The sequence below is a fragment of the Hyla sarda genome, chromosome 1 (genome assembly GCF_029499605.1).
Source record: "Hyla sarda isolate aHylSar1 chromosome 1, aHylSar1.hap1, whole genome shotgun sequence".
Classification (NCBI taxonomy): Eukaryota; Metazoa; Chordata; class Amphibia; order Anura; family Hylidae; genus Hyla; species Hyla sarda.
The window spans coordinates 527,184,111-527,211,065 of NC_079189.1; the positions used below are offsets into that span (position 1 = coordinate 527,184,111).

General features: G+C 42.6%; 2 protein-coding genes across 7 annotated transcripts in view; one reads left to right on the top strand and one right to left on the bottom strand.

Moving 5' to 3' along the window:
* The window catches only part of DHFR (dihydrofolate reductase), a 268,430-nt gene that overhangs the window by 121,656 nt on the left and 119,819 nt on the right, over positions 1-26,955 (bottom strand). The window lies entirely within an intron of this gene.
* MSH3 (mutS homolog 3) overlaps positions 1-26,955 on the top strand; it is a 193,778-nt gene that overhangs the window by 80,596 nt on the left and 86,227 nt on the right. For 4 of the 5 annotated variants that reach the window (XM_056539377.1, XM_056539398.1, XM_056539404.1 and 1 more), the window contains 2 exons: positions 18,860-18,986; positions 20,887-20,971. In XM_056539377.1, coding sequence (XP_056395352.1) covers positions 18,860-18,986; positions 20,887-20,971 — 212 coding nt within the window. The remainder of the gene's footprint in view (positions 1-18,859; positions 18,987-20,886; positions 20,972-26,955) is intronic. The other variant, XM_056539388.1, reaches the window with a different exon arrangement.

Genomic DNA, 26,955 nt, shown 5'->3' on the forward strand with positions numbered 1-26,955 from the left:
TTTGTATGTGTCTAGGACCTGTATATCCCTAACAAATAGCATTATATCTTGATCACTTGCTTTGTGTTCTTGGCCTCTGGAGGGGGCGTGTCCATCTCTCTCCCTCACTGTGGATGACTCTGGGAGCAGCCTGGCAGTCTGCAAATCTCTGCACAGTATTTTATTCATACATTTTCTATCTTTTCCTAGTAAAGCTGAATGCAAATCAACATAGCGGTCACTATGTGTGTCTGTCATTCAGCTTTCACAGACTCCTAAATGTCTGATCAGCTTCTTTGTCATTTAGGAGTCAGAGGAAGCTTTGGCTGTTAAAGCGTGCTGGGAGTTTTAGTTTTGCACCAGCTGGAGCTGCAGTGTTTGTAAAGCACTGTGTTAGAGCAGTGTTGCCTTTAGCTGTTGTAAAACTACAACTCCCAGTATGCCAGAGCTGGAGGCACACAGCTGGAGAATACACAGCTCTAAAACAGATTTTTACAAAGATTGTATCCCCAGCTGTTGCAAAACTACAACTACCATCATGGGAGTTGTAGTTTAGGAACAGCTGAAGGCTGTAGTGGTGCAATGGTGATCTCCTATACTGGATACCAACACACACACACTTTACGGCCGGTATTCAGTATGCTGCAAAATACAGAGTAGCCTGTCTGCATGAAGACAGCTGACCCCTAGTGGCGGCTATTTTCATTTTTGATTTTTTTGTAAAATTTACATTTTTTAAAATAAATGTATATTTTAACCCCTTAAGGACGCAGGACGTAAATGTACGTCCTGGTGAGGTGGTACTTAACGCACCAGGACGTACATTTACGTCCTAAGCATAACCGCGGGCATCGGAGCGATGCCCGTGTCATGCGCGGCTGATCCCGGCTGCTGATCGCAGCCAGGGACCCGCCGGCAATGGCCGACGCCCGCGATCTCGCGGGCGTCCGCCATTAACCCCTCAGGTGCCGGGATCAATACAGATCCCGGCATCTGCGGGAGTTCGCGATTAAAATGAACGATCGGATCGCCCGCAGCGCTGCTGCGGGGATCCGATCATTCATAACGCCGCACGGAGGTCCCCTCACCTTCCTCCGTGCGGCTCCCGGCGTCTCCTGCTCTGGTCTGTGATCGAGCAGACCAGAGCAGGAGATGACCGATAATACTGATCTGTTCTATGTCCTATACATAGAACAGATCAGTATTAGCAATCATGGTATTGGGGACTATTCAAGTGTAAAAAAAAATGTAAAAAAATGTAAAAGTAAAAGTAAAAAAAAAGTGAAAAATCCCCTCCCCCAATAAAAAAGTAAAACGTCCGTTTTTTCCTATTTTACCCCCAAAAAGCGTAAAAAACATTTTTTATAGACATATTTGGTATCCCCGCGTGCGTAAATGTCCGAACTATTAAAATAAAATGTTAATGATCCCGTTCGGTGAACGGCGTGAACGAAAAAAAATTAAAAAAGTCCAAAATTCCTACTTTTTTAATACATTTTATTAAAAAAAAAATTATAAAAAATGTATTAAAAGTTTTTTATATACAAATGTGGTATCAAAAAAAGTACAGATCATGGCGCAAAAAATGAGCCCCCATACCGCCGCTTATACGGAAAAATAAAAAAGTTATAGGTCATCAAAATAAAGGGATTATAAACGTACTAATTTGGTTAAAAAGTTTGTGATTTTTTTTAAGCGCAACAATAATATAAAAGTATATAATAATGGGTATCATTTTAATCGTATTGACCCTCAGAATAAAGAACACATGTCATTTTTACCAGAAATTGTACGGCGTGAAAACAAAACCTTCCAAAATTAGCAAAATTGCGTTTTTCGTTTTAATTTCCCCACAAAAATAGTGTTTTTTGGTTGCGCCATACATTTTATGATATAATGAGTGATGTCATTACAAAGGACAACTGGTCGCGCAAAAAACAAGCCCTCATACTAGTCTGTGGATGAAAATATAAAAGAGTTATGATTTTTAGAAGGCGAGGAGGAAAAAATGAAAACGTAAAAATTAAATTGTCTGAGTCCTTAAGGCCAAAATGGGCTGAGTCCTTAAGGGGTTAAAAAGTCATCTTATCAGTAGTTCAACAAAATATAAAAAGTTTTTCATAATGACAATGCTGGGAGTTGTAGTCTCTTTACTTTAAAACCTACAACCTACCTCTTTTCACTATAAAACCTAAGCTACGCTAACTACATTACAATCTAAGCTAGTTATGCTAATGGTTTCCCTCTTTCCCTGCCTGCTACCTACTTTAACTACATATGCATGTTCGCACACTTTTCTATAGACTATTCTGAACTGCGCATGCGCTAACATACGCTAGCCTCCCTACGCTAACTGTGTAGCGGAGGAAAGCTGTGCATTCTCTCTTATGTGCAGGGCTAGGCTAACGCTGAGTAAGGTTTGAGGTATGAGGGAGGTTTGTCTGAGGTGTGACAGAAGCCCTATGTTTGGGCTTCGGTCCAAAGTCTGTGTATGAGATGGGGGAAAATGTGCTCTTGAGCTTTTTTAAGCACAAATAAAACATAGAAAACTAAATATTTTTTAAACCAAAGTATATTAGAAATATTTTTTTTAAAAATTAGTTTTAATGAGAGTGCCCATTCAATATTTGGTTGCACACCCTTTGGAAAAAATAACTGAAATCAGTGGCTTCCTATAACCATCAATAAGCTTCTTACACCTCTCAGCCGGAATGTTGGACCACTCTTCCTTTGCAAACTGCTCCAGGTCTCTCTTATTGGAAGGGCGCCTTTTCCCAACAGCAATCTTTCCACAGGTTTTCAATGGGATTAGATCTGGACTCATTGCTGGCCACTTCAGAACTCTCCAGCACTTTGTTGCCATCCATTTCTGGGTGCTTTCTGACGTATGTTTGGGATCGTTATCCTGCTGGAAGATCCAAGATCTCGGATACAAACCCAGCTTTCTGACACCGGGCTGTACAGTGTGACCCAAAATCCATTGGTAATCCTCAGATTTCATGATGCCTTGCACACATTCAAGGCATCCAGTGCCAGAGGCAGCAAAACAACCCCAAAACATCATTGAACCTCCACCATATTTCACTGTAGGTACTATGTTCTTTTCTCGGTAGGCCTCATTCCGTTTTCGGTAAACAGTAGAATGATGTGCTTCACCAAGAAGCTCTATCTTGGTCTCATCTGTCCACAAGATGTTTTCCCAGAAGGATTTTGGCTTAGTCAAGGCCTGGTGACTGGGCCTTTTACACAGGTTATTAGTCTTTTTGAGAACGATAATTTTCCTGTGTATTGAAGCCCTACACCCTCAATCACTACCCTTTCTACTATGTAGTAAACATTCTACATAGTCCATTCCTTGTTTCTACAATATGTAAATCGTTTTGCTTGCAACATCTGAGAATTGACACCAGATGGTTTTGTTCCTTAAAATTAAAGTTAATAAAAACATATAAAAAATAAAAATAGTTGTTTACTGCTTAGTATTGATAATGTGTATTTAGACACTACCGTTTCCCCAATTCATGCTTCTAAATTTGTCAATTTTTTTTTGTTTTTTTCTTATCAATATCACTGCCACATTTTTACTGCCAGCATTGGATTTGATGAATGGAACATTATTATTCTAAGGGCATGTTCTGTGTTTTTTTGTAGACATCCTTACGGTGTAGTCTTGCATATAAATATTAATAACTTTGCAAAGCATAAAATAAGTTCTATGGAAATATTGGCTTTTATCCTACATGCCATTGAGGCTTAGCCTGTCTCTGGGGGTAGATACGGTAGCTTGTATTTCAACTGACCGCAGTGCCTTGTTAGGTATTACTTTGATGTGCACCAGTGGATTGCAGCTTTTTAGTGCTAGGTGCTTCTTTTCATAGTAGCGGAGTTTAGAATGTGCCAGTAAGTATATCTACATATTTTTGCCTTTGTATAATATTTTATATATTTAAATACAATTAGAGGATACAAGATTTTGTATGATCTTAATGATATAAAATCATCGGTTTTTCATTGCCTTTTATGTAAATTCATTGAGAAGCAATGAATGTTCTTTGATCAAAGCTCTCATTGACCAAGGCTACAAGCTTGTACACATTTTATTTATTTATTTATTTATTTTTTTTTTTAAAGAAACAATCAAAATTTGTGACCAGTGACTTTTCAAGCAAAAAAAAAAAAAACATATACCTAGTGACCAATTAAACATTTGTGTAGGGTCACGAGTTTTGAATCATCTATTAACAAGACCAGAAAACAGCTGTTATGCTACATTTATGCCACTTTTGCAGCATAAAGCAGTTGGATCCAGGAAGGAAAGTTCAAAACTGCCTTCTGCCGTACTCCTGTTGTACCCCATTCATTTCAATGAGATGACCGGAGTCAGACTATGGTTGGCTTATTTTCCCTCCATATCAGTTTTTTGAACCGGATTGAAAACCGTGGTTTGCTGCGCTTTTAGTCTGGTTGAAGAACTGAATACGGTGGAAGAATGAGCCAACCGTAGTCACTAGCTGATGGGATCCCGCAGGAGGTGGTTTTGAAATTCCCTTGCCAGATACAGTTGCAATATGCCCTAGATGTTGTGTAAATGCAACCTTGCTTTAGAGCAGAAATGACCTACCCTCAAGGCCCACCAACAGTCTAGGATTTGAATTTTCCATTTTTTGTTTTTATTGAGTAACCGAAAAACCTTGGAATGTTGGTGGGCCTTGAGGACTGTGGCTGGGCCGCATACGCCCCTCACATATAATGCCCCCATCATGCGCCCCTCACAAATAATGCCCCCATCATGCTCCCCTCACATATAATGCCCCCATCATGCGCCCCTTACATATAATGCCCCCATCATGCCCCCAGATAGCTATAACCCCCATCAGGTAGGCCTCCTCAGTAGGTACACAGGTCCCCATATAGATATGATACAGCAAGAGAAAAGTGACCTTGATGCAGGCGCTCAAGTGTCCAAGAGAAACTCACAACTGGATCATGGAAGTGAATGAAGTTCAAGTTTATTGTAGTGAGACATCAATAAGGCATTTTGGGGTATACAAACCCCTTCTTCAGATTGGAAGACTAATCTGAGCAGATGATATATACAATACAGTACAATCTGCAGGTATCATGTTATAGAGCAGGAGGAGCTGAGCAGATGATATATACAATACAGTACAATCTGCAAGTAACATGTTATAGAGCAGGAGGAGCTGAGCAGCTGATATATACAATGCAGTACAATCTGCAGGTATCATGTTATAGAGCAGGAGGAGCTGAGCAGATGATATATACAATACAGCACAATCTGTAGGTATCATGTTATAGAGCAGGAGGAGCTGAGCAGATGATATATACAATACAGCACAATCTGCAGGTATCATGTCATAGAGCAGGAGGAGCTGAGCAGATGATATATATACAATACAGTACAATCTGCAGACATCATGTTATAGAGCAGGAGGAGCTGAGCAGGTGATATAAACAATACAGTACAATCTGCAGACATCATGTTATAGAGCAGGAGGAGCTGAGCAGATGATATATACAATACAGTACAATCGGCAGGTATCATGTTATAGAGCAGGAGGAGCTGAGAAGATGATATATACAATACAGTAAAATCTGCAGACATCATGTTATAGAGCAGGAGGAGCTGAGCAGATGATATATACAATACAGTACAATCTGCAGGTACCATGTTATAGAGCAGGAGGAGCTGAGCAGGTGATATATACAATACAGTACAATCTGCAGGTACCATGTTATAGAGCAGGAGGAGCTGAGCAGATGATATATACAATACAGTACAATCTGCAGACATCATGTTATAGAGCAGGAGGAGCTGAGCAGGTGATATATACAATACAATACAATCTGTCAGTATCATGTTATAGAGCAGGAGGAGCTGAGCAGATGATATATATACAATACAGTACAATCTGCAGACATCATGTTATAGAGCAGGAGGAGCTGAGCAGATGATATATACAATACAATACAATCTGCAGACATGTTATAGAGCAGGAGGAGCGGAGCAGATGATATATATGTGGTAGCCCTTGGGGGGTGTTGGTAGTGGGGTATTGTTTCGGGAAATGAGGGGTTAATGTTAACCCTATAGTTCATGACGCCAGGCTGCGGGCTAGTATACTGAGGTAATTCTCCGGCCTATCGCCGCCCTTCCCAGTAACGATAGGTGCATGTAATAAAATGAAGATCCACAAAGTAGTTGAACTTTAACTTGAAGAACTTTACTTAGATGCTTGCGATACATCCAATGAACAATAACAGTCTCAGGCAAACAGTCTCTATATATCTCCGTGACTGACAATTGTTGCGGACCTTGAATGAAATTAAAGTCTCTGAATTTCGGGTAATTATTGCCGATCCGTACGGATTTAGGGGTTAGATAAGGTCCGATGATCCTGCAGAGTGTTTAGGGATTGATACACTCGCGATCCTGAATATATCAGCCGTTGCCGCAAGGCAGCCCGGGAACAAGAGAGAGAACAATGGCCACCGCTCCCTTATATGGGCAGGGGCGGGGTGAATATGATTGGTCCGAACATCCGCCATTCACTGTTACACAGTGTGATAGGTAGCATACGTCCCAGGGATATCTAAAGGTCCTTAAGCAGAAATACCATAGAGTTCACCTGACCACATGACCTGAAGGTCCTGCTACGCTATAGACAGGTAATTAACTATTTATAGACATTGATATCATATTTACATGCTTCCTAAGTAAACTATTAGCACAATAACTATCTGGATGAGAGGTGACCAGGGGTGAACTAGACAATGGGGACCCCGACGTCCTAGGTGCTCTGGCTAAGGGGACCCAGACACGCAGGTACCGGATAGGATACGGTACCGGGACACCACAAACCCCCTTACTTAAGATAAGTCGACCTTGACGCCTGTCCCCAAAGACAGAGGGACTAGGACAGGATGATCTATAACTTTGCTATACATCCTAAGTAAACATTGAACACATTTACATTCTCTGATACTCTTACTAGTATCTGGACTAGACAATAGAAATGTATCTAGGCATTGATGCTATCTAGACATGAATGCTATCTAGACATTAACGAAGCTATCTATCCTTTAGTTTCTAGCTTCTTAGACATTTTCATTAAGCTTACTATACATTCTAAGCTTACTAGACAATTAGGCAGCTATCTGACATATAGTTTCTAGCTCCTAAGACATTTCAATTAGCTCTCTACACATTCTTGGAGGCTAAACTGAACATTAATATAACTCTCTATACATGAGACTATCTAGACAGTAGTTCAGCTCTATATACCTTTAGCGTCAAGCTGACTAGACAATTTTATTATCTCACACATTTTATTTCTTTGCCAACAATAAGTTACCTGTAAGTACACATAAGGTTATACTGGCTAGCCGGAAGCTAGGTCACAGTAAGGGTGGCTGCTAGGCTCTATCGAAGAGCTGAGCAGCAGTCTTGGCAGTAAGATCCTTGAAAGGGACCACGACCACCCACTTGGAATAATGATCCACCATAGTTAGAGCATGACAATAGCCAGATCGAGTGGGGGCCAGCTTCACATGATCCAAGGCAACAATTTGATTCGGCCTTTCTGTACAGATGGGATGCAAAGGGGCTCTTGCGTCCCTCCGGGGGTTCTTTATCATGTTGCACACGGAGCACTCGGCACACCATTTCTCGATGTCTCCCCACATCCCAATCCATTAAAATCTCCTTCTGATGGTTATCTCTGTCTTATGGACCCCGAAGTGTCCGGATTGATCATGATAGGCATTCAGGACCATGGCTGCATCTCTTCTGGGAACCACAATCTGATGTATGCGGTCTCCGGAAACTGGGTCCAGGGAATTTCGGTAAACCAGCCCCTTGTGCAGGAACAGGCGATTCCTCTGCTGCCACAACCGCTTCAATTCAAAGTCCCCTTGGGCCTTGCGCACCCGAATGGGCACTTTCTTCTGGACGCAATAGTCTAGGAGGTCCCCGATAACCCGGCTTTCATCCTGAAGTGTCTTCCAGGTGGACAGATCTTCAGGGACTTCAGGGAAATTCTGGTCCGTCACTTGCCTGGGCAGTTAGAGCACTCTGGCTCACGAACCTTCGGTAGAAGGGAGGCATTTCCACATCTTCCCACACATCTTCAGCAGGCGGTGCTTCTCCCGGGCCATGCGAGAAAGTACATCCGCATTAACATTGGTTTTTCCGCTGCGATACTTAATGTTGAAATCATAGTTGGCCAACCGAGAGGCCCAACACTGTTCAAGAGCTCCCAACTTAGCAGTGTTCAAATGGGCCAAGGGGTTGTTATCAGTGTAAACCGTGAAGGGAGTAGCAGCCAGATAGTCCTGAAACTTCTCAGTAATGGCCCAGACCAGGGCCAGGAGCTCCAGCTTGAAGGAGCTATAGTTGGCATCATTCTTCTCAGCACCTCGAAGATGCCGGCTGGCATAGGCAATCACCCTCTCTTTGCCATCTTGCACTTGAGATAAGACCGCCCCCAGACCTTCAAAGCTAGCGTCTGTGTATAAACGGAATAGCAGGCTGTAGTCAGGATACGCCAAAATGGGGGGGGGGGGGGGGGTTCCGTGAGGAGGTACTTCAGGGCTCGAAAGGCATCTTCTTGTTCTTCGGCCCACTGTATGGGAAGCCTCCCATTATAATTATCCCGGGCAGTCCCTCTCAGTAATTTGGTCAAGGGTCCAGCAATTTGAGCAAAATGGGGGATGAAGCGCCGGTAATATCCAGCAAACCCCAGGAAATTTTGGCCATCTCGCACCGTCCTGGGTGTAGGCCACTCTTTCACAGCACTCACATTGTCTGGATCAGGCTGGACTCCTTGAGCACTGACGACATGTCCCAGATAGTGCACTTGTGGCTTTAGCAAGTGACATTTGTAAGGTTTAACCTTGAGTCCATGTTGGATAAGGACTTGGAAAACTTCTTTCAGGTGATCCAGGTGTTCCTGATATGTCCTAGAATAGACGATGACGTCATCTAAATACAACAGAACACTCTGGAAGTTAAGATGCCCCAAGCATCGCTCCATTAAGCGTTGGAAAGCAGCTGGTGCATTGCACAGTCCAAAGGGCATACTTTTGAACTTGAAGAGACCCATAGGGGTCACAAATGCGGTCTTCTCTCTATCCTCTTCTGCCATTGGCACCTGCCAGTATCCGCTCGTCAGATCCAGTGTGGAAAAGTAGGCGGCCGACCCCAACGCAGTCACGGATTCTTCGATGCGAGGGAGAGGATAGGCATCCTTGTGAGTTATGTTGTTCAACTTCCGGTAATCAGCACAAAAGCGGATAGCTCCATCTTTTTTCTTCACCAGGACCAAAGGTGCAGCCCAAGGACTCTGGCTTTCCTGAATGACATCGGCTTCTTTCATCTCCACGAGCATTTTCTTTATGGTCTGATACATCCCAGGAGCCACAGGGCGATGTCTCTCTTTAATGGGTGGATTGTCTCCAGTTAGAATCCTATGTTTGATCATGGTGGTCCTGCCAAAGTCTGTGGAGAACTTGCTGAAAGCTTCTTGATATTTCTTAGCCACCTGGATGACTCCTTTCACCTGTTCCTTGGGGGTATCTTCTCCTCCTATCTGTAGTTGGCTCCACCAAGATTCCGCAGGATTCTGGTCAGGTCCTCGTTGAACCACTTGGGACTTCGAGACCATGTCTCTGACGTCTAAATGGTGTAGAGTAGCCACTGGAGTATACTTGGGTAGTTGGACCGCAACTTGAGAGAGGTTAATAAGTCTCACTGGAGCCTTCCCATTATGTACGGTTATCAGGCTTCTAGTGGCTCGCACCAAGGGAAAATCTTCCAGTAGAAGGGGTTCCAAGAGCGCTTGGCAATCTTGATTTTTCACCCCGGGTCGGGCACGGCACCAAATAACTGTCTCTGTCTGTGGCTGTAGACTAACGGCTCGGATATCTTGAATCCTTACTCGACAGATTTCTCCAGAACTTCTTCTGTTCTGCTTGTAGGATTTTGAGGTGGTGTTGGGCAGCTCGCCGGCCTGGGGGTGACAAGTGAGGGAGAGATGCATGCAGTGCACAGACAATATCATCAAAACAGTGCCTCATAATATTCATGCCTAAAATGAAATCAGCTGCCCCCTCATCCCTAACATTGGTGACAATCACACCCTGCCTTCCTAACACATGTTTTCCAACCTGCACCGTGGGCTCCCAGTAACCATGCCTGCTTCCTGAGGGTCACACAACCTTTCTGGGTCCCAGTACTTATAGAAAAACCCCTGCGGAATAGTGGATACCTGAGACCCCGTATCTATCAGAGCTTGTAACCGGATACCTTCAATCATCACCTGTACATAAGGACTAGAAGCTACATACATAGACAGTCCCTTCTTCTCTCTGGTTGATTCTGGACCTTCAGCCTCTACTCCTGGGGTGCGGTCCTCGACCCCAGGGGACGCCCGTTTACAGCCCAGCATTGGCTCTTCCAGTGTCCATTCTTGTTACAATAGCTACAGATGGGTCTCTGACTCCCAGGTGGTCTCACAGGAGGGGTACCAGGTGGACCAACAGGGCAAAGGTCAGCCTTCTTAGGTGGTGGTGTTGCAGATCTAGAAGGATTTGGCCGTACAGCCATTTCTTTAAAGGCCTTGGCTAACTGTTCAATGTCCTGTTTAATGAATTGTAAGTCAGCTGTCCACAGGCTAGAAAAAGGTGTTGGCGGGGCAGATTGAGAAGGGACAGGCGGCTGGGGTGCGGGCCCCGGAGATTCGGTAGCGGGGACACTAGTCTCTTCTGTCTGAGGTCCCGACTCTATTACTTTAACCGCGAGTCTCTTAAAAGCTGGAAAAGCCATGTCGGGATTTTGCACGGCCAGCATCCTTGTCCCATTTGTTCAGCGCCCCTTCTATAAAGTAGTCCATCAGTACTCGATTGCCCTGATCGGCGTGATACCGTCCAACTTCTGTACCGCCTCTAATGCGCTCTGCAAAGCCACTGCATATGCTCGGAGAGTCTCACCACGCTTCTGGCGCCATTCATAGAGTCGGAGGCGTACCTCCGAGAGAGAATGAAATTCAAACACTTGAGAAAGTCCTTCAAAAATCTGTCCCACTGTAGCTTTATCAGCTGCTGGCCAGGTGCAAAGTTCTTCTAAGGCCGGTCCCTGGAGCTGTCCCAGAAGCAGCTGTACTTGTTGATGAGGGGGAAGTGCATAAAATTCAAAGAGGCTGTAGAATTTTCTTTAAAGTCTCTTAATGTAAAAGGGTCACTATTGTAGGTGGGAAACACAGGATTCCCCAGGAAGACAGGTGCAGCAACAGGGGCTCCCAACACATAGGGAGAGACTGAAGGTGGACTTGCTGGGGCCTGCTCCGCCTGTGCTGGAGGTCTTGCTGGAATCGCAGGCAGAGCATGTCCTTGTGAGGTCAAAAGTGTTGGTGAAGGCAGCAACACCCTTCTGGCTTGGGGTGGAGACCCCGTTGATGGGGCCACTGGAGCATCGCCCCCTTGCTGTTCAGATGGGGACTGTGGGGCTGCAGGTTCTGACATCTCTGTATTTGGTATGCTGGCCCTTTAAATGAATCTTGAATTCCTAGGTCCCAAAGAAATACGCAGTTGTTCTCTAATCTGGAACTTGAGAGCGTAGATTTCAAATTAGAGAGCGGTGACCTGAAACTCAACAGCCTTTAATTGAAATTTGAGTGCGTTGATCAGTAGCTGAAGCGACTCTATGTAAGACTTCAATTCGGCAATCTGGTGTCTTAGAGTCCCGTACTGTTCCGGCTCCTCACAGCTTCCAGCCCGTTGTCGCACTCTGCGCCTTTTCCCACGCTGAACTGTCTCTCTTTGTTGGTTTCTGGCACTAGACTCCAACAGAATGGCCGCCGCGGCACCGAGAGCTTCGGTGGGCAGGGTCTCTGGATCACGTGCGCAGGGATGTCCCGCGCTAACTTGTAGCTCTGCTGTACTGTTCGCCTCCCCCCTTACTTTACATGCGCACTTCCTCCACACAGCACTGTGTGCGCAACCCCTTACTCCGGAGTATAAGTCACAGTACATAAATAAAGTTCTTTTTCTGGGGGGGATACACTTTCACTAATGGCGACTGTAGTAGGCACACACCCGTATCCTGTTCGTGACGCCAAAAAGGCTTTGTGGTAGCCCTTGGGGGGTGTTGGTAGTGGGGTATTGTTTCGTAAATGAGGGGTTAATGTTAACCCTATAGTTCGTGATGCCAGGCTGAGGGCTAGTATGCTGAGGTAATTCTCCGGCCTATCGCCGCCCTTCCCAGTAACGATAGGTGCATGTAATAAAATGACTGAAGATCCACAAAGTTGAACTTTAACTTGAAGAACTTTATTTAGATGCTTGCGATACATCCAATGAACAATAACAGTCTCAGGCAAACAGTCTCTATATATCTCAATGACTGACAATTGTTGCGGACCTTGAATAAAATGAAAGTCTCTGAATTTAGGGTAATTATTGCAGATCCGTCCGGATTTAGGGGATAGATAAGGTCCGGTGATCCTGCAGAGTGTTTAGGGATTGATACACTCGCGATCCTGAATATATCATCCGTTGCAAGGCTCAGGCCTAACTCACTGCGATAGACAGCTGCGCAGATCCTGCTCGTTTGACAGCCCGGGAACAAGAGAGAGAACAATGGCCACCGCTCCCTTATATGGGCAGGGGCGGGGTGAATCTGATTGGCCCGAACATCGGTCATAGACTGTTACACAGTGTGATAGGTAGCATACGTCACAGGGACATCCAAAGGTCCTTAAGCAGAAATACCATAGAGTTCACCTGACCACGTGACCCGCAGGTTCTGCTACGCTATAGACAGGTAATTAACTATTTATAGACATTGATATCATATTTACATGCTTCCTAAGTAAACTATTAGCGCAATAACTATCTGGATGAGAGGTGACCAGGGGTGAACTAGACAATGGGGACCCCGACGTCCTAGGGACTCTGGCTAAGGGGACCCACACACGCAGGTACCGGATAGGATACGGTACCGGGACACCACATATACAATACAGTACAATCTTCAGACATCATGTTATAGAGCAGGAGGAGCTGAGCAGATTATATATACAGTACAGTACAATCTGCAGGTAACATGTTATAGAGCAGGAGGAGCTGAGCAGATGATATATACAATACAGTACAATCTGCAGACCTGATGTTATAGAGCAGGAGGAGCTGAGCAGATGATATATACAATACAGTACAATCTGCAGGCATCATGTTATAGAGCAGGAGGAGCTGAGCAGATGATATATACAATACAGTCCAATGTGCAGACATAAAGTTATAGAGCAGGATGAGCTGAGCAGATGATATATATACAATACAGTACAATCTGCAGACATCATGTTATAGAGCAGGAGGAGCTGAGCAGATGATATATACAATACAGCACAATCTGCAGACATCATGTTATAGAGCAGGAGGAGCTGAGCAGATGATATATACAGTACAATACAATCTGCAGACATCATGTTATAGAGCAGGGGATGCTGAGCAGATGATATATATACAATACATTACAATCTGCAGGTATCATGTTATAGAGCAGGAGGAGCTGAGCAGATGATATATATACAATACAGTACAATTTGCAGACATCATGTTATAGAGCAGGGGATGCTGAGCAGATGAGATATATACAATACACTACAATCTGCAGACATCATGTTATAGAGCAGGAGGAGCGGAGCAGATGATATATACAGTACAATACAATCTGCAGACATCATGTTATAGAGCAGGGGATGCTGAGCAGGTGATATATACAATACATTACAATCTGCAGGTATCATGTTATAGAGCAGGAGGAGCTGAGCAGATGATATATACACAATACAGTACAATTTGCAGACATCATGTTATAGAGCAGGAGGAGCTGAGCAGATGATATATACACAATACAGTACAATCTGCAGACATCATGTTATAGAGCAGGGGGAGCTGAGCAGGTTGATATAGGGGGAGATTTATCAAAACCTGTCCACAGAAAAAAGTTGCTGAGTTGCCCATAGCAACCAATCAGATCGCTTCTTTCGTTTTTCAGAAGCCTTTTCGAAAATGAAAGAAGCAATCTGTTTGGTTGCTCTTGGCAACTCAGCAACTTTTCCTTTGGACAGGTTTTGATAAATCTCCCCCATAGAGTTTAGTGGGTAAAGTTCCAAGATAACTTGTCATTTATTCATGTAAATATCTGCTCAATCAGGGCTAAGTAGTCATGTGGGAAGTTCTATTCCATGTTTGACAGCTGTCTGTGTATTAATGGGTGTGTAGAGTGAGCTGTCAGTCACAGAGTAGGACTGCCCACTTGACTGCTTAGTCCTGAATGATCAAAAATTTACATTAATAAAGGACACGGTTTTCCCACAAAACTATGTATCATTCCGGTCATCTCCTCCTGCTGTATTAACATGATGGCTGCAACTGCAATTTCAACATGACAGATTCCCTTCCACATATGATTCTTATACTGGACCAGTGTGTGAGGCCACTGGGCCACAGAATTACAGCCACTCATTGGGCTGAGCCTATGTGTCCTGTGTAAACAACCAAGGGGATGGGCACCAACAGCCTGCATCAGCCACCAATAAAAAGAGCTAGAGCCTTTAAAAAAAAAAAAAAACTATTCCTGTATTATATCATTTATAATAGTTTTTTGGGAAGCTGGGATGAACAAGCTTTTCTGGTCCAAGGACCATATTCCATATTGAACTACTTTTAGGCTGCAGTAGGACTTTGTGTGAAACTGGTACATAGTGTTATGGCTATAGCAAAGCATGACATAGGGTGTCAAATACCAGAATAGTCACTGTGTCATGCATCCGTAGCTAATGCATATAATAGTGTTCCCATGGCAGTGATAGCCACGATGCCCCACAAAACAGTGACATAGTGGCATAAGCCACAGCGCCCCCAGAGCCATCAGTCCAACTTTCCTTGGTCTCACAACTATGACAAGTATGCCAATGCCCTGAGGATGGAGGGCTGCACAGGATGGCATCAGAAGCCATTGGTTGTGCACCTTTGGTTAAACACAATAAAATGCCTTTTAGCAAAGATTTAAAAAGCTAAATTTTCTAATAACAATAGAAATGAATGAACTTTGGGACAAATGGAAGCTAAGTGCAACACTTCATGTAAATAACTTCTGGTTGCCGTCCAGTGCTTCATACTTGAACTGCTCAAAGAAAAAAAATCTCCAGTTTTAATCAGTATACAGGGTGGGCCATTTATATGGATACACCTTAATAAAATGGGAATGGTTGGTGATATTAACTTCCTGTTTGTGGCACATAAGTATATGTGAGGGGGGAAACTTTTCAAGATGGGTGGTGACCATGGCGGACATTTTGAAGTCGGACATTTTGAATCCAACTTTTGTTTTTTAAATAGGAAGATTGTCATGTGACACATCAAACTTATTTGGAATTTCAAAAGAAAAATAATGATGTTCTTGGTTTTAATGTACCAATGTATACACCACAGGAGAAATGCTAGCACAGGCTTCCAGTATCCGTATACACTGCTATATACTACTATATACACCGCAGGAGAAATGCTAGCACAGGCTTCCAGTATCCGTAGTTTCAGGTGCTGCAGAATGGGCAAAACAAAAATTGGAACAAGACCCTCAGTTTATGTAGAAGATTTTGTTTAGTGATGAGGCAAACTTTTATGTGAATATTGAAGTTAACAAACAAAACCACCGCTATTGGTCTGACACTAACCCACATTGGATAGATCCCTCCAAGATTGTTGGAACACAAAAAATTGATGGTATGGTGTGGTATATGGGGTACAAAGATAGTGGGGCTATTCTTCATCAATGGAAACCTCAAGGCCACTGGATATGTGAAATTTCTACATGATGATGTGTTTCCCTCTTTATGCACCTAAGCTGGCACGTTCCCTGAGTTTTTCCAGCAAGATGGTGCACCACCACATTATGGGTGTCAGGTCCGAGCATTCCTAGATGAACAGTTTCCTGGAAAGTGGATTGGTTGTCGTGGGCCAGTTGAATGGCCCCCAAGGTCTCCCGATCTGACCCCCTTAGACTTTTATCTTTGGGGTCATCTGAAGGCAATTGTCTATGCTGTGAAGATACGAGATGTGCAGCACCTGAAACTACGGATACTGGAAGCCTGTGCTAGCATTTCTCCTGCGGCGTTGCTATCAGTGTGTGAAGAGTGGGAGAAGAGGGTTGCATTGACAATCCAACAATCCAAGTGGTCAGAAACTTGTAAATAACTCATGAAAGAATAAAGTTACGTTAAAACCAAGCACATCATTGTTTTTCTTTTAAAATTCCCAATAAGTTTGATGTGTCAAATGACCCTCTTCCTATTGAAAAAACAAAAGTTGGATTCAAAATGGCCAACTTCAAAATGGCCGCCATGGCCACCACCCATCTTGAAAAGTTTCCCCCCTCACATATACTAATGTGCCACAAACAGGAAGTTAATATCGCCAACCATTCCCATTTTATTAAGGTGTATCCATATAAATAGTCGGAACAAAAAAATAGATTATGGCGCCTCGTGTAATTCTGTGGGCTAAATGTCCCGAACAAGAAGATTGGACTCGGATGGTGTAGTGAAACATGTATTTTATTCATACATGAATCGGTCGTGCAAGACGCGTTTCGAGGGTAAAGCTTCCCTCTTTATCAATTACATACCTTCTTTATGCAATTGATAAAGAGGGAAGCTTTACCCTCGAAACGCGTCTTGCACGGCCAATTCATGTATGAATAAAATACATGTTTCACCACACCATTTGAGTCCAATCTTCTTGTTATCCACCTGGGCAGCGCCACCGCAGCAGTTTTTTCTTTCTGCAATCTTCTATCCATATAAATGGCCCACCCTGTATTATAGAGAAAATGTGTCTAGAAAGGCTCAGTCTTGTCATATTGTGGTGTGATGTCTTCTTGAATTTGACATAAAAGTTCAGCATCTGTGTAAGGACTTTCCTTTACTTTCAGGATATATTTAGATGCAGCAGACTTTCACAACTTTGGACTTTGCAGCATCATTACAGCCTTGTTCACATGACACAAGTAACAAGTTTATGCAGATTGTCTATGCAGACTCCAAAATTCATATAAATAATACAAATAACGACATCCTTATTATCTTTAAAGGGAATCACCACCATAGTTTATATAGTGTGGATGTTTCCAATGTGATTTTAGAAATCTGTGTGCAGTTGAAAAAGAAAAAAGCATGTCAAATATTTGTGTTGAAACCGCATTAAGTTGACAGGGAGAAAATGTACCCAATGTACCCTAATCTGTGTCCAAAACTGCAACGGAATACACAGCATGAAAGGCTGAATTTCTGACATGGATAATCTATTTTTTCCTTGAAATGATTCATCATCTGCACAGACCCTGAAAACTCTTGGAGAACCATTAAAGGGAATCTGTGAGGTGTTTATCATGCGCAGAGGTGCAGACATGGGTGGAAACAAATGATACCTTTCTTTTAACCTATGACTGTTTGCAAAGTTATAAAATTATGAGGTTTTTTCTAAGCTCAAAAGTCAAAGAGTTACTGAGCCCTGTTCATCAATCATGCAGGGGTGGAGGAGACAGGAGGCATGTATTCTTCAGCTCAGCACCATGTCTATGACCCTTGAGCTTAGAAGGAAAGCAATGATTTCATAATTTTGCAAAGAGCCAACAGCTTAGAGACAGGAACATTTGTTTTATCTCCCTATCAGCTATCTGACTATGTCTGCAGCTCTGAGCATAATACACAGCTCTCAGATTCCCTTTAATGGAGTAGTCTCATGCTTTATGTTACTAAAAAAAACTCTATGGGAGAACCGTTCGGCATTCTTCGGCTCTCCTATAGAGAAATATGGGGGGGGGGGGGGGAGATTGTGACATGCCATTCTGTGGGGGAGCATACAGATATTGGCGGGGGACCTCCTGTCACCCTGCATATAGGGGATGCCTCTTTTAGTAACATTGAGCATGAGACTTCTCCTTCAATGTGTACCTCAACTTTTATTTTACGTTTTGCCCAAATATGCTCCATAAGCAAGCTTATAAATGTTTGTCATGTATTGCGTAAGGCAACTCTACCTGCTTATGGTTAAACTGGTCCACAGAATCTGCAGTCAAGAAGCAATTGGAGATTGCAGAAAAAAAGGGGAGATAGAGATGGCGCTTTATAGTGCCGATTATCAGAGATACCAAGGGAAGGTAACACAAATGGTATTGGACCTGATCACCTTTGCATTTTTTGCTATACAGGCACAACACGGATCAGCGTTTTTGGCACGTCTCTGGTACAGTGTGTCGGGAGCAGCTGGCCATTGGTCCCCTTCGAGGACGGTGTGAAATGCAGGAATACAGATGTGGATAGGTGGAAATCCCGGCAGGGGTCCTTTCCTTCCAGTAGAAAAATCCGACTGTGACACAATGTTGCGCTACCTGCCACAGTCAAATTTTTCCACTGGAAGGAAAGGACCCCTGCCAGAATTTCCACCTATCCAAATCTGTATTCCTTGTCAAGAAGCAGGCTCATCACTATTGCTGTTCATTGTGGCCAGGGATGCTGCGTACCTCCAGGCAGGACTGAGAGTACGGGGAGGCAGGGCTGCTGCTATCAATAGAACTAGCCTCTCTCTCTCTGCTTGTTCTTCAGCCTCCTCAGATGATCACATTATAGGCAATTTTGGGCATGTTATAAAATTTTATGCATGAAAGTTTCTGTCCTGCTGACATATTCCTTCATAATAATTGTTGTACGTTTCGCTTATCCTTTACTATATCCTGTTAAAATGAACAATTTGATATTATTTTTTACCATTCCTAATTGTTTCATATCTTTGTGCCTAGATCTATCATCAGGTGCTTTAAGGTTAATGCAGGTCCTGAAGCTAGACAAGACAGTCATTTGCTCATTGGCAGCGCTCATCACATATTTGAAAGAATTTTGTCTGGAGAAGATACTGAACAATCCAAGGTTGGTGCTGTACATATGTAATGTCTACCTTCCACAGGCTACTGCATGCTAGTCCATAGGGCAGTTAGGCTATATGCCTCTATTGTCTTAGGAGTACAGGAAGCTGGCGTATAGGGTGTTCTAAGATGGTGTTAAAAATTTCTTTACTCAAACAAGTTTAGTGGCTCTGCCAGTTATGCAAAAATACCTTCTCTGCATAGTAAATTTCATTCAGGGCATAACATTTACTTGCTCTTGGCACAGTGGCACAAGGAGACTTGTACAGCTCTGTATGCCAGGACTCAGTGTGTTGCTATGAATATGTTAGTGCTATGAATATGTAGATATTCTTCCCTAGAAACAATGAGGAATACAGTGAAGTATGCAGAGGTTTCTCTTTTTTTGGTTATATTTCTATGAAATTTAAATGAATAATAATGAAAAAAAAAAAAAAAAACCTCCACACAATAAAGGCTTCATTGACTTCTATGGGTTCCATCTCACTGCTCCAGGCAGTTTTATGTGTGGGGCTATAGTTTTACAGACACTAAGACTGGTGACACAATCAATCAAGACCTGACAAAAAAGTATTCCACATCTCTGCTTGCTAGACCGTAGATTGAATATTTGGTGTGGGGCTCCCTCTGTTAGCCAATTGGCACCCAAGAGCATGACTTCTGGGTGCAGATGCATGAGTATGGCAAAACTATAAGTATTGAGTTACACTGACAGACAATAATTGTTTGTAATACTAACAATTTCACAGAATAGCCTAGTTATGAAATGATTGTATCTTCCTGTAGTGGGACAAAATAATCATTGTGTAAATGGGCACTGGCTTTAAAACTAATTTTTGCTATTGCACTTCTTATGGTAAATAAAAAAAAATTTATGAAGTTTTCTATGTTTTATTTGTGTTTAAAAAAGCTGCCACTAGGTGTCTCCCTACTTATCCAAAGCACATTTCCCCTATCTCTTGCACAGAGTTTGGACTACTGCTGGCCTGACAGCGGTCCAAAATAAGGAAATGCAGTCCGGAGTGCTGAGGGGAGGGTACAGCCTTAGCCAATCATAGTTCATCTTACAATGAACTGCTTCTGGCTGTGTGTAGCAGAGTGTGGGAGGAAATTCTCCCCTGTATGGCTTTGGATGATGTCACACCTGCTGGGTAACGCCCCTTCCCCGTCTGTGAATCTGACTGAGACTGAGCAGAAAATACAGAGCAATATCAAGGTAGAAAACAAAAAAAATAATATAAATAAAGGAAGGGGGGCGGGGGTTATCATGATGGGGGAGTGAACTGGGAGGATTATAAAGTTTTACAAGATCATGACAGGTACTCTTTAATGGAATGAAAAAGTTCTCCCTCTTAAAAATATGAATAAAACAAGATAAAATATATATTTACACTTTAGTTTTAACTGCATTGCATAAGGAATAAAAAAAAAAGACTGTAATCCCGTACTTGGATTAAAAAGAAGACGCTCTTAAATCTACAATGAAAAATATTTGAATGAGAAGTACAATATACCTGAAAAATATATAAATATCATAGGGCTGGGCGGTATGACCAAATGTGTGTATCACTGTATTTTTGTAACTTTTGGCAGTTCCACAGTATATAACTGTAATTTGGGGACAGTGCAGCGCTGGGCTGATAATTAATTGGGGGGGGGGGGGGGGTAGAACAGCACTCGCAGGTCACATATGATTAGTTCCCCAATGTGGGGACAGCACAGCGCTGATAATTCATTCATTCTCGAAAACCGGTATTGCGGTATGGGTTAAAATTCATATCGTGCAGCACAAACATTTCTGTATTCGGTATGAACCGGTATACCGCCCAGCCCTGAAATATCAGAAGGTCCATACAAGATGTTAAAGGTTTACTTACTTTTCTTCCTTGTGTTTTTTGTTTTAGCAGTTTTATGCCAATGCGTAACTCAGTTAAATGTTTTAATATGAATGGGACAACTCTAAGAAACCTGGAAATCTTGCAAAATCAAGTAAGTCCCTGGTCATGTCTGCAACTGTGATCTGCATTCTAGTAGTAATGGGTAAGACATGCCCTTTCCAATATATTGGAACATTGTAGTATGATGATGTTTACTTCTGGATGTCTGAAGTGCCCCTTATCTCTTCCTACACATATTTCTGGTTGGTTCTGTCTCAGCAATTTGTGGTCAAACATAGAGGTATGTTGTCATCAGATAGTTGCCTTTAACTAGAAGCTCCAAAACAAAACCCATCTTACTATGGGCCTTTTATGTTCATAGTGTCATGTTGGGCAAGGATTGAGTGAAGCTCTAATCTTGCCCACACCATCTGTCCCTGCCTACTTGTCTACCCGTCCTAAATAATGGGTCCACAACGACGAGGATGGTCCCTTCCTAACTACGTGCAGGGACAGACAGAGTCAAAACCATAAAATACAAAACAGTCGGAGACGGGCAACAGCTGGAGGCACACAAAGCTTACAAGAAAAACCTAAACAAACATACAGTTAAGCGAGGTCAGACTAGCCGGGGTCGATAACACGAGTAAGCAGAGTACCAGAATACTAAGCAGGAGAGTAGTCAAAAAGCAGAGTCAAAGATCAAAACCTGAAGTCAGAAACACTATAAGATTGCTGGTTACTAAACAGAGTCTTTTACTGCCATGGACTAGAAGCACACTGCAGGTTCAAATAGCCAGCCACAGAGGTGCGATCTCAACATGGTGGTCAGCTCAGATAGCTAGGGCGTAGCCAGCAACCAAACCAAATCAAAGCCCAAGAAAGTTTAACCCTTTGGGTCAGACACGGACAAGTCACTACACATAGCTTTCCTTTTTTTGTACGTTTGTTTATCTTTGCTTATGGTATATATTGGAATAGTGTCATGCTTTGTAATAATTTGTTCAGGGAATCATCAGAGGGGCGTGAACTTATTTTAAAGGAGTAGTCCAGTCCTGAAAAACTTATCCCCTATCCTAAGGATAGGGGATAAGTTTCAGATCGTGTGGGGTCTGACCACTGGGTTTTCCCCCTTGATCTCCTGTACGGGGGCCCCGGCTAGAGAGCGCGTGTTGACCACGGCACGAAGCAGCGGCTGACACACACCCTCAATACAGCGCTATGGCATAGCCGGAGATTGCAGAAGGCTTTGCTCCGCCTTTGCCATAGCGATGTATTGAGGGGGCATGTCAGCCGCCGCTTTGTGCGGTGGTTGACAAGCCCCCTTCCCGCAGGCTGCCGGGGCCCCGTACGGCAGATTGCGGGGTCCCAGCGGTCTGACCCCCCGCGATCTGAAATTTATCCCCTATCCTTAGGATAGGGGATAAGTTTTTCAAGACTGGAGAACTCCTTTAATATGTTTTATATTAAGAGAATGTATGCCTAATACACACCCCTGGAATGTATAATCCCCCATCACAGACAGGGCAATATGTGTATGCATTTTTTTGTTTTAGTTTTGCTTCTGTACTACATATTTATCAAGCTATCCCAGGGGCTTGATAAATTTGGCGCAGATAATCAAAAATCAATAAATTATGTATGCATGGCATATTTTATTGCACAGATAAAAGCAAAACTTAAAGAATGACTTCTGAACATCACTTATAAAAAACAACTTGTCACCTGTTATTATTCTGCCCTAAATGTTTGAAAATGTGTAAATTTTTTTAAATATATATTTAAATATATATTGTGGATTTTTAAGTGTGTATATATAGTCTGAGGAAGTAGGTCCATCCTACAAAACAGCTGTCCCACCCCTTGTATGTTACTGGTGTCTGTGCCTCCCGCTCTGCATGACTGTGCTCCACACTGTTTTATGCTGAGAATCTAATAAAGACGTTTGTGCACCGAAGACCAAATTCTTATAGATGAAGTGCATTCTTAAGCCAGGGCTTAGTGTAAGCCTCCCAATCATGAGTCAGTATCTCTCTTTTGTTAACCTGGTACTCAGGTGTTTGACGGCTCTCACTTATATTTTCAAAAATATTGCTCTGTAAATTAATTTTTACTGACTACAGTCAGGATTTGGAGATGGCTCACTGTCAAATCTGGGCAATAAATTAGTAAAGTCCAAACCCATACTTTGGTATACCCATATATAGGTATACCTGACCTCATCACCATGCTGCTATGTTTTTCAAGTAAAATTCACAGAATGCTCTTCCAGTGCGGACATGCTAGGAGTTGTAGTTGCACAACATAGCTGGCAGATGTTCTAGGTGGCCGGGTGGTCGTATTTCTTTTGTTTACTTACCTCTCTCATCGCTTTCTTACGTGCTTCTGGATTTTTCCTTTCATTTTTTACTTATTTGCCTCTGTGCGACATTTTGATCAAAAAGTTACACAAAAGTAATGATTATGTCGCAAAAACTTGATAAACACCTATTAAAATGAAAATACCTCACATGAAGATTAATCCGATGAGCTCTGGAGTCCGGTGAAGTCTGTTGTTACACCACCTAGAGTTTGTGAAATTGCCTCTTACAGTGGGGCAACTGAAAAATCACCCTGACCCGCCTAGTGCTGCAGTACAGATCCTGCTGAAAATGACTTCGGACTGTGAAAACCCAGACTTAGAGTCTACCACAATGTCCCTTTCACCCCCAAGCCACCTTGATTCTGACCCCATTGGATATGTGTATAAGCATCATTTGAGAAATGAAAAAAAAAAAAGGAATTACACAGACCAAGAAATTCTAATAAAGAAAATATAAAAACATACTAAAATTCTAAAAAAATAAACATATGTGGTATCGCCACGTGGGTAAATTTCCGAACTATAAAAATATAACATTAATTAAACCGTACAGGCAATGGTGTAAACGTAAAAAAGAATACCAAAGTCCAAAATTGCGTATTTTTGGTCAATTTGTATACTCTTTAGTCAATTTGTATAAAAAACTATGAAAAAGTCCCAGCAAAACATAAATGGCACTGATGAAAACTTCAGATCATGGCGTATATGGAAAAATTAAAAAGTTATAGGGGTCAGAATAGGAAATTCTAAACCTACTAATTTTTGTGCATAAAGTTATAATTTTTTAACAGAAGTAAATCAAAATCAAACCTATATAAGTTGGTATTACTTAATCGTATGGACCTACAGAATAATTTTTACCAAAAAGTGCGCTGCGTAGAAACGAAAACCACCGTTTTTTTTTTGTTTGTTTGTTTTTTTCAATTTAGCCCCACAAATATTCTTTCCACTTTCATCTCCATGACAGCACCCTGAGATTGCTTCCGCCTAATTGGGATAGGAAAAACACTGAGAGTTTAAAACCCCACCCCTTCCTCTCCATTCCCAGTGTTTTTCCTGTCCCAATTCAGGAAGGAACTCTGTGAGTGCAGGAGATCTTTTTCCTGCTGGGGGAGTATATATTTTTTCCTCTATTCCAATAATTTTATTATTGTTTTCCACTTACCAGGTTAATACCTGGGTTTTCATATGAGGAGCCCACTCAGAAAACCTTTCTGTTCAGGGAAGATGGAGTCCTTCTCTGGCAAACAAATCAGGAAACCTGAAGGTTATTAGCCATCTGGATGGCTCTCCAGGACATGGAACTTTATTGCAAAAACAAACATGTTCTCATCTACTCAGACAACACAACTGAAGTGGCGCTTATTCGTCATCAAGGGGGCCTCGCCACTCAGCAGATTTTCTAAGCTGGCACTTCATAGATCCAGGGGAATGGACTCTAGCAAATTGGGCATTCTCGTCAATAATCAGCTCCTGGGGCCTACCCCAGATAGATTTGTTCGCTTCCAATAAAAATCACAAAGTGAAAAGATTCTACTCTCTGAATCCCAGAGACTCTCCATTGGCAGTAGATGCTTTAGTTCAAAACTGGTCTTTCAGCCTGGGATATGCCTTCCGCCCAATAGCCCTAATTCCCAGAGTATTACACAAGCTGATGATCCAATCTTGTATGTTAATCCTGATCGCCCCCTTTTGGCCTAAAAGGAGTTGGTTTACTCTTCTAAAATCTCTGAGTCTGGCAGATCCCAAACTGTTCCCTCCTTACCCAGGGTCCGATCCAGAACAGTCAGGTTCATACCCTCAGTCTAGCGGCCTGTAAACTGAGAAGCTCCTGCTAGAGAGGAAGGGTTTTTCTGAAAAAATAATTAACACCCTGCTAGCCAGTCGCAAACCTGTCACCTTTAAGATCTATTCTAAGGTTTGGAAAAAATACATTTCTTGGTGTGGGTCTTCTTTTTCACTTGACTCTCCTAACATTCCTGATATACTTAATTTTCTACAGGATGGCTTTGATCTAGGTCTCTCTCCGAGTACTTTAAAGGTTCAGGTTTCAGCCCTCTTTTTTCCAAATTAAATTAAATGACTGTTCAGTTTCTAGATTTATTAAAGCCACTGAAAAACTTAGGCCTAGGATTACTAACCTCTGTCATCCTTGGAACCTTAATATAGTCCTTGTAGTAGCCCTTACTGAGCCTCCCTTTAGCCATTGGAGTCCATCTCTATTAAATTCCTTACCTTAAAAACTGTATTTTTGGTAGCAAAAACATCTGCAATCAGTGAGATTCAGGCCCTCTCTACCTTACAGCCTTTCTTTACGGTCAGGGATGATAAAATTATCTTCAAACTAGACCCAAATTTTTTGCCTAAAGTTTCTTCTTCTCATAGGTCACAGGATATTATTATTCCTTCCTTTTGCTCGGCTCCTAAAAATGATCAGGAAAGATCCTTCAATTTTTTAAACGTAAGAAGAGCCATTTTACAGTATGTTGAATCCCCTCGTTCCTGGAGACAAAAACCTTTTATCCAATTTGTAGAAAAGAAAAAAGAAAAAGACCAAAGGACGGCGCCTCGTGTATTACCCCTATATAATGCGTGAGAGGTGGGGAGAATAAGGGGATGACCCCACCGGGCTTATAGATGGCCGCTCACCTCAAGACGGTAGTAATAGGCATATAACCCCAGCAACATGGGGTACCATCAATCCTAGAGACGCTGTCAAGCCAGTGGGTTACAGGAATCGACCCAGGTCGTCCTATGGAAATGTGAGAAGAGAGTGTGGCAAAAGAACCCTTAGGACCGGCGCTGCGACTAATAGGAGTGGTAATGCTGTAATCCAGGTAATGGAGGAAGTAATGATGAAGTCCAGGTAGTGATAAAGATCCTCAGCAGGATCATTTATTGACAAAAGATAAAAGATTACGCGTTTTGGGAGGAGCCCTCCCTTCCTCAGATCAGGGTACACAAACAATGACATGCAGGGTTTATATAGGGCACAAGATGGCTGCCAAGGTCAAGGGGAGTGGTTTACAGGTAAAAGACAATTTTCATATTAATACAAAAAATCCTGTTAGGACCTTATAATATCATAAACATATTATATTGCATATTCACACATCAGTGATCATATGGAAATAAACAATTAAACATGCAGCAGAACATTCTAGACACTACTGTAGGGTAAGTGACGTTCAACAAACACCACTGAGGCCCCGGAAACGGACAACAGTGGTGTTTGTAAACATCACCACATGTAACTAGATGCGTGTAAACAGATGCAAGCGCGCTGCCAGGATAACTGACAGAGCCTGATCGCACACAGCACATTCAGTGAGCAGTCCGCTTTGTGACTCGCTCCCCGTTCCTAGCACATGTGACCAGTGTATTTGGTTACGCGTCCTTGGTTACACAGCCGGCCGCTTCACTGAATGCACTGTGTGCGATCGCGCTCTGTCAGTTATCCTGGCAGCGCGCTTGTATCTGTTTACACGCATCTAGTTACATGTGGTGATGTTTACAAACACCACTGTTGTCCGTTTCCGGGGCCTCAGTGGTGTTTGTTGAACGTCACTTACCCTACAGTAGTGTCTAGGATGTTCTGCTGCATGTTTAATAGTTTATTTCCATATGATCACTGATGTGTGAATATGCAATATAATATGTTTATGATATTATAAGGTCCTAACAGGATTTTTTGTATTAATATGAAAATTGTCTTTTACCTGTAAACCACTCCC